Source organism: Macrosteles quadrilineatus, unplaced genomic scaffold (assembly GCF_028750875.1).
Source record: "Macrosteles quadrilineatus isolate MER2022 unplaced genomic scaffold, UCM_ALF_1.0 Scaffold_1__1_contigs__length_201487025, whole genome shotgun sequence".
Taxonomy (NCBI): domain Eukaryota; kingdom Metazoa; phylum Arthropoda; class Insecta; order Hemiptera; family Cicadellidae; genus Macrosteles; species Macrosteles quadrilineatus.
In genome coordinates, this window is record NW_026542594.1 from 157,355,270 (window position 1) to 157,377,012 (window position 21,743).

At 35.5% G+C, this 21,743-nt stretch overlaps 1 protein-coding gene across 1 annotated transcript; it reads right to left on the bottom strand.

Annotated features, from left to right (window-relative positions):
- Positions 1 to 571: 571 nt before the first annotated feature.
- On the bottom strand, positions 572 to 19,696 carry LOC128983047 (ribonuclease H1-like). The gene is made up of 7 exons (XM_054402180.1): positions 19,339 to 19,696; positions 14,775 to 15,086; positions 11,065 to 11,139; positions 9,525 to 9,773; positions 8,787 to 8,878; positions 3,778 to 3,953; positions 572 to 763 (listed from the first exon to the last, which is right to left on the bottom strand). Exons 1-7 carry the CDS (start codon positions 19,467 to 19,469, stop codon positions 674 to 676), a joined length of 1,125 nt encoding a protein of 374 aa, XP_054258155.1. The 5' UTR covers positions 19,470 to 19,696; the 3' UTR covers positions 572 to 673.
- Positions 19,697 to 21,743: the final 2,047 nt, after the last annotated feature.

The following is a 21,743-nucleotide window of genomic DNA, read 5'->3' on the forward strand; positions in this document are numbered from 1 at the left end:
GACCGGGGTTCGAAACCCGGTCAGGCCAACACTTTTTATCCACAAAATACAAACACCTACTGACGTCACGTGGTCAACTAATGTCAACAGCTAATCAGTTGTGGTTAGACCAGCTGAGAGTACCCTACCTAGAGCATGCGCAATATCAATTTTGGGCCAGATCGCCGGGTAGCCTACTATTATTTTTTATCTAGTTATTCCTTATTTTCTTTACACTTAGCAAAATGTAACAGAGGGAGTCATCTGTGTGGAGAAGCAGCTCAGGAATAAGCACACTCCCTATCAATCATTTTGATTAAACTTTGTATACAAGTGTGGCAACCTTCAGACTAAGCCACTACACAGAGATTAATTGTAGCTATACTCAATCTTTCTCTAATAATACAAGTTGTTTCATAAACCTCGTACAGCAGAAATTTAATGCAGTATATCTGAAAGAGTATTCAGTTTATACTATTACTGAATAAATAAAGGAGAGGTGGTTAATGTCCGTGTTTTTGTTCCGGGTGAAAACAAAAAAACTACTTAACAGGATGGAATCTGAGTCTAACGGAGGTAAAGAATACCTATATGATTTCCAACATAGTTTATTTAGTACATAGTTTATTTATAAAACACGCTTTGACAACTTACTTTTTGAAATGATATAATTTTTATTCAACCGCAACATATATCACAGTTGCTGATACATTGTTGCCCCCTGGACAGCCAAGGCGTCTGCACACTCATTGCCAATGTTCCCCATGTGGCCTCGCACGTGGGTCTGGAACAAAAAACTAAGCTAAAGATAACAATTTTGAAAGTGTAATCAGAAAATATTTTGAATTTGTGGCAAATTATTGACATGATCACACTCTGCAGGCTGACATTCCGGGACTTTTGGCTAGTAAAATGTTCACATCTGATTGAGGGGTTGGTTTCTTCCAGTGGCATAGCTTACACTCCTAGATACCTAACACCATGGAGGGTCAATCAATCAAACAATAACCATACAAGGGCTGTTCAGGAAGGAAGGAAAGTTTTGGAAAAAAAATTGTTCAACAAAAAATGTTTATCATGCCTTTGAAAGAGCAACTATAATACTACAGTTCTAGATAGTCACCAAACAAGTTAAGCCATTTATCATAGCAGAAGACGAGCTATAAAATTCCTATGCCATAGGATTCTGTCGCATGCGAGCTCAGAAACCTGGTGACACACAATCCAAGGTCCTCATCGTAATCAAAGCGCTGTGCTGCTACCCGAGTCATTAGTTTGTTGCACAAAACAAATAAAAGTAGACAAACTCGTAGGTACTAGGAAGCACGCGACTGCACTTTTCGGCATCAGATGGAAACATTCCCTAAATTTCTAAACAGCCCTTGTGGTTACTTAAATATATACTTGGGGTTTAAATTATGTTTTGTGCAAATCAGTTTAATATATATTTTACAATTAGCGGTGAATTGAAAAAATTCATATTTTTTAATTTTGGGTATACTGATCAAGCCAAATGTGCCCTAATAGCAAAATTGCTTTGCCTTCGATTTGATTGAAGTTTTTATACAGTATTTACGAATACAGATGTACTTTTTATGTAGCCACACAGGCAAACTCTAAACTTTTATAAATTACAAATTGATATGTTAAAAACTTACACTTTTTTTGTAAGTACTTATGACTTTTAAAATTAGTGATTTTTTTCTCTTTACAACAATTTACTGACATTTTCTTTCTAAGGTCAACTCATATGTTTACTTTTAAATAACTGTCATTTTACTATATGACTTCTTCTTCAAAGATAAGATTTAAACATATCCAAGTTATAAAGAGTATGTGAAATATAAATCTTAAAAATTCACCAAACACTTTTAACAGTTTCAGTTTTTTCATAGTTATTGTCGTTTTTTTTAAGTTTTTTTATTAAAAGTTATCAAATTTACTTACAACGTGCCTCTATAAAGTATTAGCTTAAAGTTAATATCAGAAAAACGTCTATGTATCTTATCTTACAGCAAACTTCATAAAACAGACCTATGTTATCTAAGCGTGAAATATTAGTAGATAAGATTCAATAACTTTATGGTTATGATTCCAAATTTTGAATGATTGTTTTTTTATTTGTCTACCTATCTGTCATAAGGTAAAAAAAAACTTAAAATTTGTAGGTGACGTTAACAAAAAAACATAGACCTACGTAAAATTTTGATGATAAAATACAGTGTAAAATATGTAATAAACAAATACATAAAACATTTTATCATGCTATTTGCACAATATTTTGCCCACGACACTGTCGTCTCAAGTCAGTGAAAAGCATCGCAGGCCTAAATAATCTTGCTTTACTGACACAGTAACAAATTACCAAAATAAAAATCCTCCATCTAAATATAGTATCTTTATAGTATTATCTTTATTAAAGCTGCATGAGCCATTGTATAGGCCTAAGACTTGATATTATAGTAGTTAATCTCATATTTAATAGTTTATTGGCCTATATTTGACATCGAGCTTCCTCTACCCATTAATTGATTAATTAATTGGTGTTAGACAAATTGTACAGTTTTGTGCTAGGCCTAAGAAAATAGAATTTTTGTTCAAAACTAATGAATTCCACTGACGAATGTACTCTTAGAAATAAGTTAAAGAGTAACCATAAAGACGGCAAAATAATTAGTAAAAACTGGCAAAACTGCAAATAAACACTCTGAATTCTCTAAGATGTGGTTTTCTGCTGTTGGTGTAGTTTCAAATACTGAATTTTTAGGGTTTGTGAGACAAAACCTTTACTTTATGCTCTTTAAACAATTAATTATTTCCATACAGACAACTAATCAATATTGAAAATATCTACAATAAAGTACAATAACCGACTCGTGATAATATTTTACATCTCAGCTGTTGACCAGCAATGTTGCGAGTTGCAAATATGCGCTCTCTGGTTGCGACATGTTAGTCATTGGAATGTCGCAACCCAATGGGATCGTCCTCGGTATGGATAAAAAACAATTAGTATAAAATAAATAAATTTGCCAAGTTTGATCAAATACCCATCAAACAAGAAAACTACAATATTTTACAATATTCTCTATAAGAATAACATGGAAATTTTTAATTTACAATCTTTGAATTTTCTCCGTTACCAATAACCGTAGAAAAACACTTTGATATACTAAATTTAGGGATGGAGGGGTCTAGAAATTTCCCCTCGGAAATTTTAAATCTCATTCTACAAGATTATATTTTGGTCGGGTTTTTTCGATACGAGATTTAATAAAAAAACAAACCCTGCAGAAAGTCAATGCAATACCCGCAATACAGGAGCGTGTTGATGTTGCGTTCCTTTGCGAAGGCGTTTTTATTTAATGAATAATTCTTTACATGTAAATATTGCTTTAATTGTTTTATAATTTTTTGTATTGACATAGGAAATGATGAGAAGTTTTGTTAGTGTAAGCAGTTTGAGACATGTTTTACTACTGTAAACATAGCCAAAATAAAATAAGTCACTTCAAAACCATTCTGAAAATAACACAAGACTGAAAAATTGTTACTTGATACTTAAATAGTAAGACTGTTGTTTTAGACTTGTGAATTTGGTATGAGAAGGGAAATCCCGTCTCAAAATTTTATGATAAATAAAATATCTCCTCTCGAACTAAAAATCCAATCTCATCCTTCCCTAGTTTTTATTTTAATTATTGCACCCTAAACGTTTCAATGGCGCCTAAACGTTCTTCTAGTTAGGCCTAACTTATTACCTAAATGTACATAATCTGTTTTAGAAGACCTACTTACCCACTTCACAGCATCCATGCCGTTGATTGCCTTATCCAACAAGACGAGTTGCTCTTTATTTTTCACTGGCCCTCCAGTACTTGTCATCCAATTATTTTTTCTCCACTTTTTTATCCAATCTGTCATACAGCTGATCATAAATTGGGAATCTGTATGAATGTTCAGTCTTTTTATGCCTGAAAAATTAAGACCTTTTATATTGTCACTAATAGGCCACGGGAAAAGAACATTAAGGGGCGGTTTGGGAACTCGAGCCCAGCTAGTACGCGCCTAGTGTTGGACGCGCCTAACTTTAGTCCCCGGACAAAAAACCAGGCTTGGGAACTCGCGCCTAAGTTGAAATGGTCGTAGATCAAGTATAGTCGCGACTAAGTTGCAGCGCAGCTAGATGGACAGGGAATCACGGGGAATTCAGGTTTTGACGTTGGTAACGGCCACTGCAGAGCACGTTACCGTTGACAACAACAAAAGATGAACAATTTAAGATGGATACAATTTTATCTTGGTATATCAACGGTGGCTAATTAGTAGACTATGGTGTAAGTTTCTGCATTGTACCATTGCAAAAATGTAGTTTTGTAAGATCGTTGATTTACATCTCAATGACGGCTATGTTTTATCTATGGTACTACACCTTATAAATACGTACAGAGCAACATAGGTTTCTGAAAATCATTATGATTTCTTTCAGAGATCAAAAACATTAGGTAATCATTTAACAAAGATTACCTTGTGTGTGGAACGGTAACATCTGAAACTCGGTTTCATGCAATAAAAAGCTTCAAAATTAAACAGCAAATTGCCCTGTATAATATATGGGTATTGACGGAAATAAAACAATGAAAAGTATTTTAAGTAATTGCGGAGGTTATGATTGTGTGAAGCAAAGGTATATCTTTGAATACTTACAAAAAAATTTGTTGTCAATTACCTATAAAAATTTTAAACATGACACTCTTTTATCTAATTATCCTATAGGGAAGTAGCTATTACCATAGGTAGCCCTTAGTTCCGGGACCGATATACTTTTCCATTTTGATGTCCCTAGAGGACAAAAACATGCCCTATTTGTTCAAATGTTTATATAGGCCTATGTATAGCCAATACATTATATATACGTCCATGAACGTGAGTAATTTTTGTCTGATTTTGATAAAATTTTGCATGAAAGTGTAAGGCGCGATAAACCTTAATGAGTTTGGGAACCAGCATGATCAGACCATGGGAGCCCGGGGTTTTATGGGATAAAAATAGTTTTTTTCTCAATTTTAACCCCTAAAACATAAATCTTTATTTTTAAAATATTTGAAAGAGTATAAAAAACAAATTAGTATCTTAAAATGTTGTGTACGGTTATTGGCTACAGAGACTATTCAGAAAGTTGTAAATTTAAAATCACCATGTGATTCTTATGGAGAATAAGTTAACTGTTGTAGTGTGGTCATTTATGGATATATTTTGATGAAACTTGGCAAATTTATTTATTTTTTATAAACCTGTTAATATTTTGGTGAAAAACACACTTAATTACCCTCCCTGTAGCATTATACCTACACGTGGGTAGTTTTAGGTACTTGTTAAACCTTAAGTTATTTAAAAAAAATTAATTGAAAGTCCTATTAGGTTATTTGGAAATTCGCTTAGTCTGCAGGTTTTCTGTGGCGGGTTATTGATATACTGTATATATTTTCTTATAGGCTACTCCAAATAATCTAGGTACTCCATTTTGATGTAACTAGCACTTGGTCAACGACACTGAACTGAGCTCAATCACAACGCTATTAAAAGAAAACTATTATGACTGTGAGCTATTTGCAGTTTTTTATGTTTTGTTTACTATTTCTTCACTCTTTCGTAGGGGGTGAGTAGGGGATATGCATGCGATTGCTAATTTTTTCCTAGATAATAAAATATTTATAATTAAGGTACGGGTACTTATAGCCAAACTCTCAGTTGAAAGAAATTCAATTTAGGGTCCATAGATATGGACCCTAAATGGAATTTCTTTCAACTGAGAGTTTGGCTATACAGTATAAGCACCCGTACCTTAATTATATTGCAGTTAACAGTAAAACAAAAACCAAATAATCTTTTGTTAAATTTAGCTTTCTGCAAGATTTTTGTTTTATTTTGAACAACAGAAACCTAAAAAAAAACTTTTATCAAATATACTTTGAGAGTAATGAAATTGTTCGGAATTTAATAACGAATTACAGTACTATATAACATTCTTTTAGTTAATATGTAAACAATCAACTTGCTAATGAGGTAATACCGGCATGATGTCGACTTAGACCTGCCCCCTGGCAGGACTAAAGTTGGGGACTAAACTCACTAATTTTTATGACGAAAATATATTTCTTAGTCCCGAAATTGGTCTCCCAAACCAACCGAGACTATCTCTTAGGCTGGCGCCTAAGTCTACTTGACTCCCAAACCAACAATATTTAGGCGCGAGATTATCCCTGCACAAGTTAGGCGTGCGCCTAACTGATCCCGAGCTCCCAAACCCGTTTTCTAGGCGGCAGCCTAAATACCGGAAATATCCGGTTCTTAGTCGCGGACTAGCGCTAATACAGAGCTCCCAAACAGCCTCTAATACTTTTATCTGAAATGGCCGCCATGTTCATTTAATCATTTAATTATTTAATGCACGATTATTTATTCAAAACAATTAACTAGCAAACCTTACTGCCCCAAAGCAGAACAACGAGCGACATTGTCGCGGACACGAAACGCCGAGAAACGCGGGCCTGCGGACACATTTACGGAGTCATAACGACGATCGCGCCGTGGCCGCGATTATTGGACCGACGATCGCACCGTGACCGCGAGTCATAACGACGATCGGGCTGTGACCGCGGAGTTATACCGACAGTCACGCCGTGACCGCGGAGTCATAACGACGATCGCGCCGTGACCGCGAAGTCCTACCGACGATCACGCTGTGACCACGAGTCATACCGACGATCATGCCGTGACCGCGAGTCATACCGACGATCGCGCCGTGACCGCGGAGTCCAACCGACGATCGCGCCGTTACCGCGGAGTCATACTGACGATCATGCCATGATGGCGAGTCATACCGACGATCACGACGTGACCGCGGAGTCCTACCGACGATCGCACCGTGACCGCGAGTCATACCGACGATCGCGCCGTGACCACGGAGTCCTACCGACGATCGCGCCGTGACCACGGAGTCCTACCGACGATCGTGCCGTGACCGCGGAGTCATACTGACGATCATGCCGTGACCGTGGAGTCCTACCGACGATCACGCTGTGACCACGAGTCATACCGACGATCATGCCGTGACCGCGAGTCATACCGACGATCGCGCCGTTACCGCGGAGTCATAATGACGATCATGCCATGATGGCGAGTCATACCGACGATCACGACGTGACCGCGGAGTCCTACCGACGATCGCACCGTGACCGCGAGTCATACCGACGATCGCGCCGTGACCGTGGAGTCATACCGACGATAACCCCGTGACTGCGGAGTCCTACCGACGATCGCGCCGTGACCGCAGAGTCCTACCGACGATCGCGCTGTGACCGCGGAGTCATACTGACGATCATGCCGTGATGGCGGAGTCATGCTGACGATCGAGCCGTGACCGCGAGTCATACCGACGATCGCACCGTGACCGCGAGTCATACCGAAGATCGCGCCGTGACCGCGAGTCATGACGACGATCGCGCCGTGACCGTGAGTTCTACAGACGATCACCCCGTGACCCGCGAGTCACAAGTTTCTATAGGTACCTGTAAATTGTTACCCATTTTTTGGTTTTTACAGATCAGTGCCACAAATGGTAAAAATTGATTTCGTATGTCTTTTTTGGTAACTGCAATACAGTACTTTTTTTATGCACAGAAAAAAATCCTGTCCCATCCCGTCCCGAAAATCGGTAAGGAAATAAAAATCCCGTCCCGTCCCGTCCCGAACTAAAATTTCAATCCCGTCCATCCCTTTATAGTGTGTTTATATAAAGAAACTATAGTACATTTAAAGTTTTACTTCTGAAGACCTTGTTAAGGTATGTGTATATATATACGTATTTAAAAAAAAGTAAATTTAAATAACCTGATTATGCCTACCCCTTAATAGTTTTTTAGTTTTTTGTTTTAAAAGTAGGCTATACAAGTTATTGAAATTTACTTTTTTTATTTAACTATATTACTAGTAGCCCTAAAGAGTGAATATATATATATATATATATATATATATATATATATACCGGTATATAAGTCATTATTTAGCTTTTTAGTTTTAGCGCTTGCGGACACATTTTGAGGTTTTCACAGGCCGTTGCAGACACGTAGGAACCATTCTGCTTTGGGGCCTTACTGTTAGAAATCAGAAATAACACTACAGTAGACTCCCAGACACCTTTTAACCGGACATTGGTTTAACCGGACTACACTCGGCGGAAATGACATCTCTTTAACCGGACAATTCTTGTCATTAATGCAAAAAAATAATAGTGCTGCACCCTGTTGGTAAACCTTATAACTTTTTAACGCTATTGCATATCATAGAACCAATTTGTTTGTATTAATAACGTTTGTCATGCATGGCTTTATTAGTAGCAAACAATACTATGGAGTTAACAATACTATAGAGTAATGTAAAAAATTGGTTAATGTATTATGCTGAAAAATGCCTGAAATACACCTACTAAAGGACCAAATATTGAAATATATGCAACTTTGTAAAACTCAAAATATATTTGGTTATTATCAAATATCTGACTGGCTTAATGTTTTTAGCTATAAATTCCTTGTTAATTTGTATTTTGATACATCTATTTGTTTATGTATAAACACTTTTATATTATTACTTTATTAGGCTACTGAAATCTTCATACTGTACTTAATAAAGTGTGTTTTTTTACATTTTAGTTGTTAAAAACTTGTGTAATCTAACCTACTCTTTTGTGGCTGTAATACAGTAAGACGTTTTTATTAAAACTGCAATGTAATAAGACTTCAAATTACCAGCTAGGGCTGCCTGGTGAATGGCTCGAGTAGCAGCTTGAATCTCAGCGTTGTTATTTGTTGCATTACCCTGCACTGGAGCAGCCACATTACTGCAACATAATTGACAAAATTATATGTTTTTTAATCAGATAACTAGCTTGTTTTAACAAATTTTAAATGCAACTACAATAAATAGTATAATCACAAGATTGACCAAATTCCACAACAAAAAGAGTTGACCCTAGCTAACTCCTGTCCTTTTTCTGTTTAAAAAATGTATATCACACAAAATTAAAAAAATAAAAACTCTGATGTTTAGGTGTACCGGTCACTTATAAGTTATGGATAAGACCCTATAATTATAAAGTTATTTTGTATGGCAAAATTGAAGAGGTATATGTGTACGTTATCTATATAATACTCTCAATATCAACTTTGTTATAAGAGTGCACCCCAATGGCCGATATGTTTTTACTTTTCTGCCTGTGCATTGTATATGTAGAAAGTATTGTTTTTGTCAAAATTTTCTAGTTTTTTTAATGGAAATATCGTCTGTTTTGGGACCCTCTGAATAAAAAAAGTGGTTTTGATGTCTGTATATGTTTGTCTGAATGTTTACAGATCCGTTTGAAAACTACTGTACTCTAATGAAATAGTACAGTGATCCAAAAGCTATATCATACAATTAAGACTATAGTTACAGACTTCAAGCTTAATTTGCTAGATTACTTTTAACGTGGCAAATAGAATACATACAACGGATGTTCATGGTTGAACCAAATCCCAATTCCGGCTTTAGCTCCACGCTTGCCATTGTTGGAACAAGCGCCATCTGTGTACACCACAGTAAACCCATCAGGATCAATGATGAAGCCATCATGTGAAGAATTACTGTTACCCCGCCATGGGTAATCTACTTCTTCAACACTTCCGTTTGCACTATTGGATTTATTCCTTGTACTTCTCCTTTCCCCTAACTCATCTACACTGTCTGTTTCCAACAGTCTGAAACAAAATGCATTTATTACACATTGGAAATAAATTTGCAATAACCTTTTTTTTAGTGAATGGATGAGTCTTTTTATTTTCTTTATTTTCACAAAATATAACAATGGATTGAATAACTTTTGACCTGTTGTCGATTTTATAAACGTCACCTTATAACAAGCAATAAGAATTTAAAATTGAATATACTTATGTTGTTATCAAATGTTTATTTAACAAAAGGGAACATGTTGGACATTTTTAAGGAAATGTTTTAAGGAATATTATATCAGGCAAATAGGCCTGCACTTAGTCTGCAGATTTGCTGGGGCAGAGGTAGTTAACACTTAACAGTGTGTTCTAGCTAGAGGAAACAATGGTTTCAATGGGGGCGTGTTTATTTTTTTCTAGCAATTCAAACTGCAACGAGAATTAAGGTTCACAACAGCAAGGTTGTGTGTATCAAGTTAAACAGTCATATTTCACACAATGCCTTTCTTCGCTGTTGGCAAGCCAAGGCACCCTTTGTTAAGGCGTCCACAATTTTTTTTCAAAAAGACTTACAGCTACATAAAAACGGTGACTGCAGAATGACTACAAATGTTATGGATTTAAAGCAAAAAATACAGTAGTGTTTAGTACAGTACGGTTTAGTAGTGTAGTAGTGTTTAAAATCAATTGACTTCTTGGTAAACAACATCATTATAGCCCAGTGAATGCAATAAAACACTCTTTTTCGCAACTAAATGGTGGAAAGCTGGATTTTTTATATGTGATAGAACCACATGAGAGGTGTATTTTCCCAAAAGTCCCCACTTCTAACCCTTGAGCTTTCCCCCCCCCCCACCCCCCTCCAAAAATAGAAATTGCAGTGTTTTACTTAATTGATCATAATTCGAATGACATGTAAGCTATCGAGCTGCAATTTGTTTTGTTTTATTTCTGGTTAGTTTTCCTACAACTTTTGTATTTATAACATTTTTCTATAGTAGTTCTATAGCGGTAGACGACTGGGACCACATTTCAAGTCTAATCACAGCAAACAATCAAATCATGTTTTCGAATACGATGACAACACTAATCATTCCATATGGGTTCCCACTAGAATAGCAGTGGATGACGTAGGAAACACAACTTTGGTCTCAAATTTGAACAAGCCTGCTTGCTGCGAAGAGAGCATGATGGGAACTAAGTTTACAAAGAACACTCGTAATACATACATAGGGTTTATAGAACTGTGTTTAAAACTGACATTTGACATATATATCAACAGTAATGCTTTGCTTTAATTGAATAAACTTGAAATACAAACCTCTTTTTCTTAGATTCACTAAATTCATCAGAACTACTGTTTTGATCATTTTTCCTTTTTCCCTCAGAAGATCCTCTGAAAATCAAAAAATATATACTTTAAAATTATATGACTTAGCTAAAACATAAATTAATTGGTTGATCACATAATGTCAGGAGGAGAACTAAAGGGTGCTAAAGGGATATGTGCTCAATGTGCTGATTGTTGAGATAGGAAAATAAGGATAAACTGGGTATTTATTAGAAAATTGGAATATGAAACAGTAATGATGTATCTATTTATATTCTGTCACCAGGTTTTCTTGTCAATATGGACGTAGTTGAATTAACTCACCAATTTATATCGCCGGTCTGTAATTTATATCACCGACATATTGTGTTGATATAAATTAATAATTTCTATTGAATATGCAGGTTTTTAAACCAATTAAAACTTATAGGAAGATACTAAAATACTATCTCTGTGACAAAAAATGAGGTAGGATATAGAATATAAATACTAGTGCGACCTGTGACTGGATCATACAACTATGTTCTTTTTCAGGACCAGTGCGTGGTTTATTAGAGCCCGGGGTGGGATGTTTTCAGGCCCCCCCTCCCTCCTCTCATGATGATTTTTCCCCCTAACATGGGTCTCTTTTATCTTAACATACATACCTACCAAGTTTCATAAAGATCGGTTGAAAAACTTCAACAGATAAAAATGTTTGTGTAAAAAATACAAAATGGCAGATCTGGTAAACAAAGCGATTTTGTAAAATGTTTTTCTTGATATTCTCTTTATTTTGATCCAAGGAATCACTACGTAAATTATGACCCCCACCTTTTTGGAACACCCTGTATATGTTACTATACAGTCACTGCACTGGTGTATAAGTTAATAAAGCTCTTAGTGCAATTATTGGAGAAGCCGGTGGAGGGTGGCAGAGGGGCGACACGTCAACACGTGCATATTTGAGGTATAATTGTCTCTAGCGTTAGTCATCGTCAGAGGCCCAAGGTCGGCCGTCGGCGTGAAATAAAAATAAAACATTGCATCTACTCATTGTGTACAGAGCGACACTGGGAAAACTTTGCAAATATATAAAACTAGCAACAGTGCCCGTTGTGGTTAAATACAACGGTCTCTAGTAAAATAATGGTTATGAAATCGATACACCACTTTACTCACTAATATTAATGGTACAGTTTAAGCACATAACATTAGAATCACACAATTAACATAAGGAACACACTTTAAACACAAATGCAAATTGTTAACAACATTTAATCAAAGAAAAATTAATTAGATAACAATATAACAATAAGCTGTTGAATTATTAACACATGTTTCGTATGATTAGATTATGCATACTGGTAAACTAATTATTGCCATCTATAAAAATAAATGGTTTTTCTTTTCCGAGTCGTGTTAGCTCTTCTACCCGACCGATTTTCATAATTTTGATCTTAAAGCTATGCAAGCACATATTTGTCATCAAGCATCATCATTAATTTATCTAATGTATTACTCGACGAAAGAATTTTTTTTTCACTTCAATTAACAATGTATTCCAGCAGAGCAGTTCTAATTACATTATACATTTTGGTCTAAAAACCTTAAGTGAAATACCAGCTCTCATTTGAGCTATTGATTATTAAGATCGGACTACCTAAAGCACACTGCTGAATCACAAATCAACAATAATTACAATCTTTTTAGTACCTATCTGCAATCAATGATACGTAACTATATTTTAATTTAAGTTATTTCATATGTCTTTATCTTAAAATACTTCAAAGGCTTTCACTTGAGATATTGATAGATTTAATCAGTTAAGTTCAAGATACTGTATCGCTAAATCAGAAAATATAAATTTGATTATATCTTGAATATGGAATTTAGTTTCATAGATATATTTACTTAATTCTAATTACGTTATTCTATTTGTTTTGACCTAAGAACCTTCATTGAAATACCAGCTTCCATTTCATTAAAGCACACAGCTAAATCACGACCAACACAAATTGTTCAAAAAATTGAGTTATTTATCATCGATTTATAGCCAAACGATCTTGCTTGCAAACTCAACAGTACTTTCATAATTATTTGCAAATCTTCACAAATTAGGCTATCCAATGACCTATTAATTAATAAAATCGGTTCAGTAGAACTGTAGATTTAATTGTACAAAGCTTAACAACAACATCTTTAATTCAGTATTTTCTCACTACTATAAATTTGGAGGTTGCTTAACGTTTTTGCAAATGACTTTGAAATGGTGAGGAAATCGACCAAAGTGGAAGGTGATATTCTGAAAGAGAATAAAATTTCCTACAAATTACTATCATGTACTTCTTGAAAATACTCAATAAAGGCAGCCTTAAAGTTGGCTACAAATATAAAATTGGAAATATAAACATGGAAAAAGGAGTTTTAAATGTATTATTTTTTATTTTATTTTTTTCACCTCAAATATCTAATAAAATCAAACTTTCATAATTATTTGCAAATCTACACAAATTAGGCTTTTCAACAACCCATTAAGTAATGAATGTGAATGTGATATTCTGAAAGAGAATAAAATTTACTACAAATAACTACTATGCATTTCTTGAAAATACTTAATAAAGGCAGCCAAAAGCTGGCTACAAAAACTTGAAAACAGAAACTTGAAAATAGCAGTTTTTAATGTATTTTTGTTATTTTAACTTTTTCACCACAAATATTTAATAAAATCACAATTTAATAATTATTTGCAAATCTACATGAGTTAGGCTTTCTAATGACCCATTAATTAACAAAATTGGTCCAGTAGAATTCTAGGTTTAGTTGTACAAAGTTTAACAAAAATATCCCAAAAGGTTGCTTAGATTTTTTGCAAATAACTTTTAAATGGTGAGGAAATCGACCAAAGTGGAAGGTGATATTCTGAAAGAGAATAAAATTTCCTACAAATTGATACCATGCACTTCTTGGAAATATTCAAAAATGGCAGCTAAAAGTCGCACACAAATAAAAAGTGTGAAAAACACCGTTTTCAATGTATTTCTTATGGAAAACATGTTTTTTTAAACTTTTCAACATAAATCATAACAAAAACAAACTTTCATAATTATTTGCAAATCTACACGACTTAACCTTTCCAACGACCCATTAATTAATAAAATCAGTCCAGTAGAACTCTAGCTTTAGTTGTACTTTAAAGATTTTTAAAACTGAATTGTAAGAATAGATGATTGGTGTCAAATAATATGTATTCGTTCAATAAATGCATACAACGTAGTATTCAAAATTCAGTTATACATAACTTTATAAATTGCGTTAAATGTACATCTAACTTAATTTTTTTTAAATTTGTTGTATTAGGCCTACTTTTGCCGTGGCACTCGCGACGCAACCCAAGTACCCCTGACCGCGGGGGTCGCCCCGGTCCCCACCCACGGGACAGCACTGTTCTTTTTGGATAAAAAACTGGCAACCACTGTTACATATAGATGGGATGTCTACTGCAGTGTATCCAAAAGTCAATACTCAAACTTACATAAGTTTGCCAGCTATTGCTGTCATCTATAATTTTGGATAGGCCTATCAGCTTTTTGGTATCATTTTATTTTATGAATGTAATTGGGTTGGTAAATCTATCCAACAATAGTCAGTGACGGAGAAGAGGGTCTAAGGTACAAAAACACCAAAACAGACATTTATTTTATAACAATAAAATTACTTACTTAGCACAACATGCCTCAAAGTTGTCCAGTCTCTTGGCGAGTTCATCCAGTTTCTTGTTTGTTTGTTCCATGAATTGGTCAAGTTTTTCGGCAAGCATACTTAATTTGTCTTGTTTGAGTAATGTTTGGGATGAATATTTACCAAGAGGTTTTAGTTCTGGAAGATTAATATTCTCTACAGCAGTAGCAATGGAGAGGAGGTTTGAGCTATTAATTGTGTTTGTTTCCATAAATTTCTTGGCTTCATTTTCAGTACTAAATTTTTTATACTTGGCCTGAGGAAACCCTTTTGTTTGAGATTGGCATTCCTCCCTAAAATTATACAATTAAATAGTCAAACATCATATTCAAATATAGTCAATATAGTCAAAATGTCCCATATGAACTTTTCCGAAGTTCAGTTGTTCTTTGTGCTGTGTGAGGGCGAACTTTGTCATGGAAAAACAAAATGCTAGCTATGTCAGAAAATGTGCCGATTTTAAATCCAAAGGTTTAAAATCCGCGCCAAGGCAACGGACAAGTCCGTCCAACCATGACGTAACGTGGATTGATATGAGAGCGAAGGACTGAAACTATGCCAAGCGCAAAACTTCACTCGTAGCAGCGCCATCAACAACAATTTTATCTTTATCTAATTCGTAGCTCGGATATTTCAGTTTGGGTGAAAATTGTACATGCATCAAATGATCGCAATTGTCAAAATTTCGCCAAACTGCGATTGGGGGAAGTGTTTTACTAGTTTTAAGTTGAGACAGTTGAGATTTCCGGATTGATTGTTGCGTTCGTGAGGTAATTTGTACATGCATCAAATCGATCGCAAATGTAAATTTCTTATCGAGTCGTAAATTGTCGTGACGGTCTTTTCAATTGAATCAAAAACGCCAGCTCGAAAACAAAAGAATTGTTAAGTCCTACTTGTGAAAAAACCGTTGTCGTGAAAATTCCGCTCGGTCAGACAAATGCTCCGAGTCAGTTTTTAAATGTTTGTACATGTGTGAATCTTCGTCGGTATGAGTGTTAAATGTGTCGACATGTGTACGTAAGCCCTAAATGTTTTGTATTGTTTGTGATTTAGAAATAGTTTAGTAACTTACTGCCAATCTGCCGCTTCTCACAATTATAATTCATTCTATAGTTTGCACAATCATGTCACATTTGGTCTGATTATTTCATGTCTTAGTTGGTCAGTTGTAGTCACATGGTCACAAATCCAGAGTGAAAATTATTTATTAAAATTGCCACATTGCAATGAAGGTTAAGTTTGTGGTATAAATTCTGAATACTTGAATATTATTTTTTAACATAAAATGAGGTTACTAACCTGTTGTCAATCAGTCCTATATTGTCGTGGATGACTATAATTTCGGGGTTAAAACACCATTTTCAAATCTTCTCTTCAGTCGTCATATGTCAAACATATTCTCTTGCACAAGCCGTTGTCCATAAATAGGCCTACACATAAACACATAAGAAAAAATTTATAATACATAAACCAAATCCCGCAGTCCGGTTTTGTCCTTGGCCGGCCTCACGCGCATGTACATGTTTTTGTATTATAAATGTTTTTGTATGTGTATGTATGAAGTAATTTTGGCGACGGCTTGTGGAAGAGAATATGTTTGACATATGACAACTGAAGAGAAGATTTGAAAATGGGGTTTTAACCCCAAAACTATAGTCATCCACGACAATATATAAATTATTTATTAAACTGAATTGAAAAAACAATTAAGTTTAAATCAGTATATTTCAATCCTTACTATTTGCAATATCTTAACTTACACAGAATCATCAATTCATAATAATATCATTCACCAGTTCCAAACGTTTCCTTTCAAAGAGTATTAAACAAGCATATTTAATTGACATTAAGAAGTGATAGTATTATTAAGCTATAGTATTAAGCTCAGGAAGGTGTTTGAAGGTGGACATCAACCAGATCTCTCATGGCCCACCAACGGACTTCTGAGGTAATTTAATTACACTGGCCCACTCTTATAACATCTTTTATTGCACTGTGCGGCTCTGTAGGATTGTATATCCTCATATTGTCTATTGTCATAAGTCTAATTAAGGTAAATTAAATTAATTCAAACCCCACCAGGGGGCAACTTTTTGATGTTTTCACACCTTTATGGAATAATAAATTAAATTTCGTACAGGCGTGAATAATTTGCGTTTGAAGAAAATCAATCGATTCAATCAAGGTAAAGAATATAGAGAATATTTATTTTATTTTTTATTTAAAAAGACCATGATGCTTGTTTTGAATTGCTCGTCGTAGCCGTTTTAAGGTTTCACAATAAGCTGCAGATGTAATAGTCGTACCACGCTCCATAAGTTCAACTTCGAGTAAGATGCCCTTAGCATTAGCCTACCAAAAACTGTAGCCATCATATTTCTCGCTGAAAAAAATTGGCGAGCTATCTTTAACTTGCTAGGTGAAGCAGAATGGCCACATTGCATTTATTGTTTTGTTTCGGCATTCACATAGGCTGACCAAGTCTCATCTCCAGTAAAGATCCTGTTCAAAAAGGTGTCTCCTTCAACGTCATATACCAAGTGAGAAAGTCTATGGCAGAACTCATTCTTTTCATTTTGCGATCGTCGGTGAGCACTTTTGGAATCCAATGAGCACAAAACTTGTGAGAGCCAAGTTTTTCTGACACTATCTCATGCAACAGACTTCGAGAAATTCCAGGGAAATTCCCGGAAAGCTCTGAGGTTGTGAAGCTCTAGTTTTCACGAATTTTCTCGTTCAGTCTGTTCATCCAATCAACAGTGTCAAGAGATGGCCTACCACTCCGATCTTCATCATGAATGTTCGTTCTTTCATTTAAAAAAAAGAACCTATTGACAGTTTATACCTTCACTCATAATGTTTGGGCCATACACGGCACATAATTCACGATGAATTTCAGCTGCTAGCCTATGTGATTCTTCAACCACAGAAATCTTATTACACCACACACTTCACACTTCATACTTGGCAGAATTTTCTTAGACGGCTCTCATGTTTTTAGGTTATTATATCAGCAGAACGTGGAACCGTACGATGCTCTCTCTAGCACAGTTAGAACTTAAAAGCGTACTGAACGGCTGGGCTGTGCACGCCGATGTGAGAATGGCGGAGCTACTCCCACTACTTATCACGCCAAGCCCTGATGGTGGTTTCTTCGTGGACGACCCTCATGAAAGATTTGTCTGATGATGAACCTTTAATATTTGATTTTTGGTATAGTTTGACAATGGTATAAGGGTTATTGTGTTTTTTCAGTTGACAATTTCACGTGTTTGTAAAATGATGTGAATATTTTAAAAGAGAAAATAAAACATCTTGAATCTAGATGTTGAGTCCAGTCAATTAGTTAGGCAAAGTGCATCACAATCCGAAACTGCAAGGACCATTTTTAGACTGCCACTGGTGAAAAATAAACCAAATTTCATGTTTTTGGCCCCTGGACTATTTCTTAAAGACCAAAATAGGTTTTACATGCCTCTGTTCATTAGTCCAACAGTTAAATTAGGCCTACTCAGTAGCTGGTCGACATTTTTTGTTGCGGAGACAACATTTTCGAAGCTTGCAACTCGTCAAAAACACAATACCAGAGCATTAAAACAGTATGAATAGCCTACACAAAAATGTATACCGTACAGCACTAATGTATTATATACTGTATTTAATTATACACCTTATTATGTACACCATTCACTTCACGTGTAGGCCTAAGTAGCCTATGGTGAAAAAACATAAGTAGCCTACCGGTATTTTACCGAAGAGGCCAAAAACATCACCAGTTCAAATCCATAAAACTCTTGTTAAAAATCATCAGATTTTGATTAAATTGGCCTACTTATAATAACTTAGGGTGTACAGTTTCTTAACTGGGCTATGCTAATACAGTAGAGTCCCACAAACTCGGCGTAATGTGGACTGGAAGGGTGCCGAGTTTGTGAAATGCCGGGTTATCGGGAACTAGGGTTAAAAATAAGAACAATACAATTTTAAATCTTTTTACCCGCCTTTTTTTTTATTTATATTACAAGTCAGTATTAAGTCATCAGATATAGTACAACAAATCCTTGGTACGAGTTGTGAATGATTTGACATGAGCTAGCTTTAGTCTATGTTTAACTCGGACTCAAAAATCACTAATTATCTAAGCCAGGTGATAGCCGAGTTATCCAGACTGCCGGGTTATCGAGTGCCGAGTTTGCGGGACTCTACTGTATTGATTGAAACTATCGATTCGATTAGTAATCCTTCATGCAATCAGTTTCTTAACTGGGCTATGTTAATATTGATTGAAACTATCGATTCAATTAGTAAACCTTCATGCAATTTTTTCACCATCAGCAAGTTTGGTTGGTTAGGTTAGGTTATGATAGATAAATTTTATAATAGATATATTTTAAAATATCGATTATTAATCAATATTTTCAATTCGATAGTTTCAATCAATATTAGTATAGCCCAGTTAAGAAACTGTACCCAACTTAGGCCTACCCTACTGTAACATAGGCTAGGCCAATGAAATACGATTATGGTAAAAAGTCAACTCACCAAGAATTGTATATTCCAGGGACTTTTCCATTAGCTACAGCATAAAATGGCATTTTGAAAATAAAGAGTAAAAGATAGTTCTTTAAACATTTATGTCGAAGCCCAACGTAAGAATACACATAAGAACACATATGATTTCAAAGGCTAGGCTATAAAAATATTAATCCTTGGAAATGAAAAATAAGTTTATCAACATCATAACACCGAATAATCAAAGATCAAACCCCACGATCACCAAATCTGATGAAGAATCATATTAACTTAAGAATTAATTTAGACTTTGTTTTCAACACTTTGTTTGTTTCTGTTATCTGTTAACTTAGTTGGTTAATTAACCTAAAATATCGGACACATCAACAACAATCAACAGCAAACAGGACGAGGACAGATGTCGATGTCAACAATTTTTAAACAAATTAAATTGGCTGGCTTTTCTAGGGTACACCATGCAGCTGAGTACAATGATTTTATTTTTATTTTGGCTGTTTAGTTTGGTCGTTTGGTGAAACTTTTTGTCGTCCACTTCAGACACTGATTGATAGTCACATACCTTGGTTGCTTTGCAAATTGCTTGGTTGAAATTATTATATTTTGCTTTGTCATTATTTATTTGGTTTTCATTGATCGGAATATAGGTAGCATCATAGGTAGCATATGTAGAATTTTAATAAGTTCTATCCTACTAATAGGCCTATTATAAATGAGAAAGTTTGGATGTATGGATGTATGTTTGTGACAAGTGAACGCATTAACCACTGGACGGATTTTGCTGAAATTTGGCATGATGATAGCTCACATTCCCGATTAACATTTAGGCATAAAAATTCTTATCTCAAAAATCCTTTCGGGCTCCGCCCCAGTGGCTCTATAGTTCCCCATGTTAACCTTATGAGTATTCATTGAGCGAAGCTCTTATACGTCGACTCTTATGCATTTCGTAATACGCAAACTCCTCCTAGACGGCTAAATCAATGTTTTCAAATTTTGCATGGTGATAAAGACCATATCGGTGAGTGCTAACATCTATGGCGTTAAAAAAAGTCTCTCAGGAATCCGCCCCACTGGGTCTCAAAGTTTCAATGTAATCCTTATGGAAGCAGTATTTGACACATAAACAAAGACATATGATCAGCTGTTGACTTTTGAATGCATTAAATAAAGAAATAGCTGATAGCATTATTCCACAGATATTAGAACAGAAACGGTATGGATCATAAATATAATCAAATTAGGCTACGACACTAGCTTGAGGTCCGTGACGTAGGAAGTGGTGAAGGAAGTAATAAAGGTGAGCAGTCTGGAGTGTGTAAACTGTTTATGACGATTAGATTAAGGTATCTGCATTCCTAAAATTCTATGAGAAGGGAGGAAAACATGTCCGGGACATAGGAAGTGGTGAAGGAAGTAGTCAATGCGAGCTGTCCGGAGTGTGGGAACTGTTTATACCGATTAGATTGAGGCATCTGCAATCCTAAAATGCTATTGGAAGGGAAGGAAACAGGTCCGCGTCGTAGGAAGTGGTGAAGGAAGTAGTAAAGGCGAGCTGTTCGGGGCGTGGGATCTGTTTGTGACCATTAGATTAAGGTATTTGCAATCCTATGATGCTATGGGAAAGGAGAGAAACAGGTCCAAGACGTAGGAAGTGGTGAAGGAAGTAGTAAAGGCAAGCAGTCTGGACTGTGGGAACTGTTTGTGACGATTAGATTAAGGTATCTGCAACGTAATCTAAAAGTAACGTATCTAAAATACTAAAATGATGTAGGAAAGTGATGAAAACAGGTCCACGACGTAGGAAGTGGCTTAGGAAATAGTAAAGCATTAGCATAGTGTGAGAATCGTCTGTGGCAGTTAGATTAATGTATTTTCAATCCTAAAATGCTATGAGAAGAGAGGGAAACAGGCCCCACGACGGAGGACGTGGTGAAGGAGGTATTGAAGGCTGGCAGTGCAGAGTGGGGGGCAGTGTTTCCATCCGCAAGAAAAAAATATCCCTGGGCCAACGTCAAAAAATCCCTAGTTATCCCTAGTCCGTGTTCTAATAATCCCTCTAATTATCCCTCTTCATCAAATCTAGATAACTTTATTATTTTTGCAGCAATACCAATGGATATCATGTAAAGCCACCTAAAATATGGTAACTGGTGGTATTATTCTTTAATATCCCATATTATTTATAAAGTAATACTATATAAAAAACATTTTTGCACCATTAAAACCACGGCCATCTTTAACTCCAGGCAGGCCGCGGCCTGGTAGAATTGGCAACGTTGCAAGTACCGTAGTATTGTTTAGCGCCAGACGTCCCATACCCATAAGTTAACATGGAAATAAAACATAATGTAGAATAGAAAACCAAAACAATATAAATTGAAAATCTATTTCTATACATTCAATGTGGAGTCAAT

What these genes read in the sequence shown, in the direction of transcription:
- LOC128983047 (XM_054402180.1), bottom strand. Translation starts at nt 19,469, where the DNA reads ATGTGTTCTTATGTGTATTCTTACGTTGGGCTTCGACATAAATGTTTA. An exon ending in TTCAACCATGAACATCCGTT is followed by an intron (nt 8,879 to 9,524) that starts GTATGTATTCTA and finishes ATTATGTTGCAG; the next exon opens with TAATGTGGCTGCTCCAGTGC. An exon ending in TCACCAGGCAGCCCTAGCTG is followed by an intron (nt 3,954 to 8,786) that starts GTAATTTGAAGT and finishes TTAATTTTTCAG; the next exon opens with GCATAAAAAGACTGAACATT.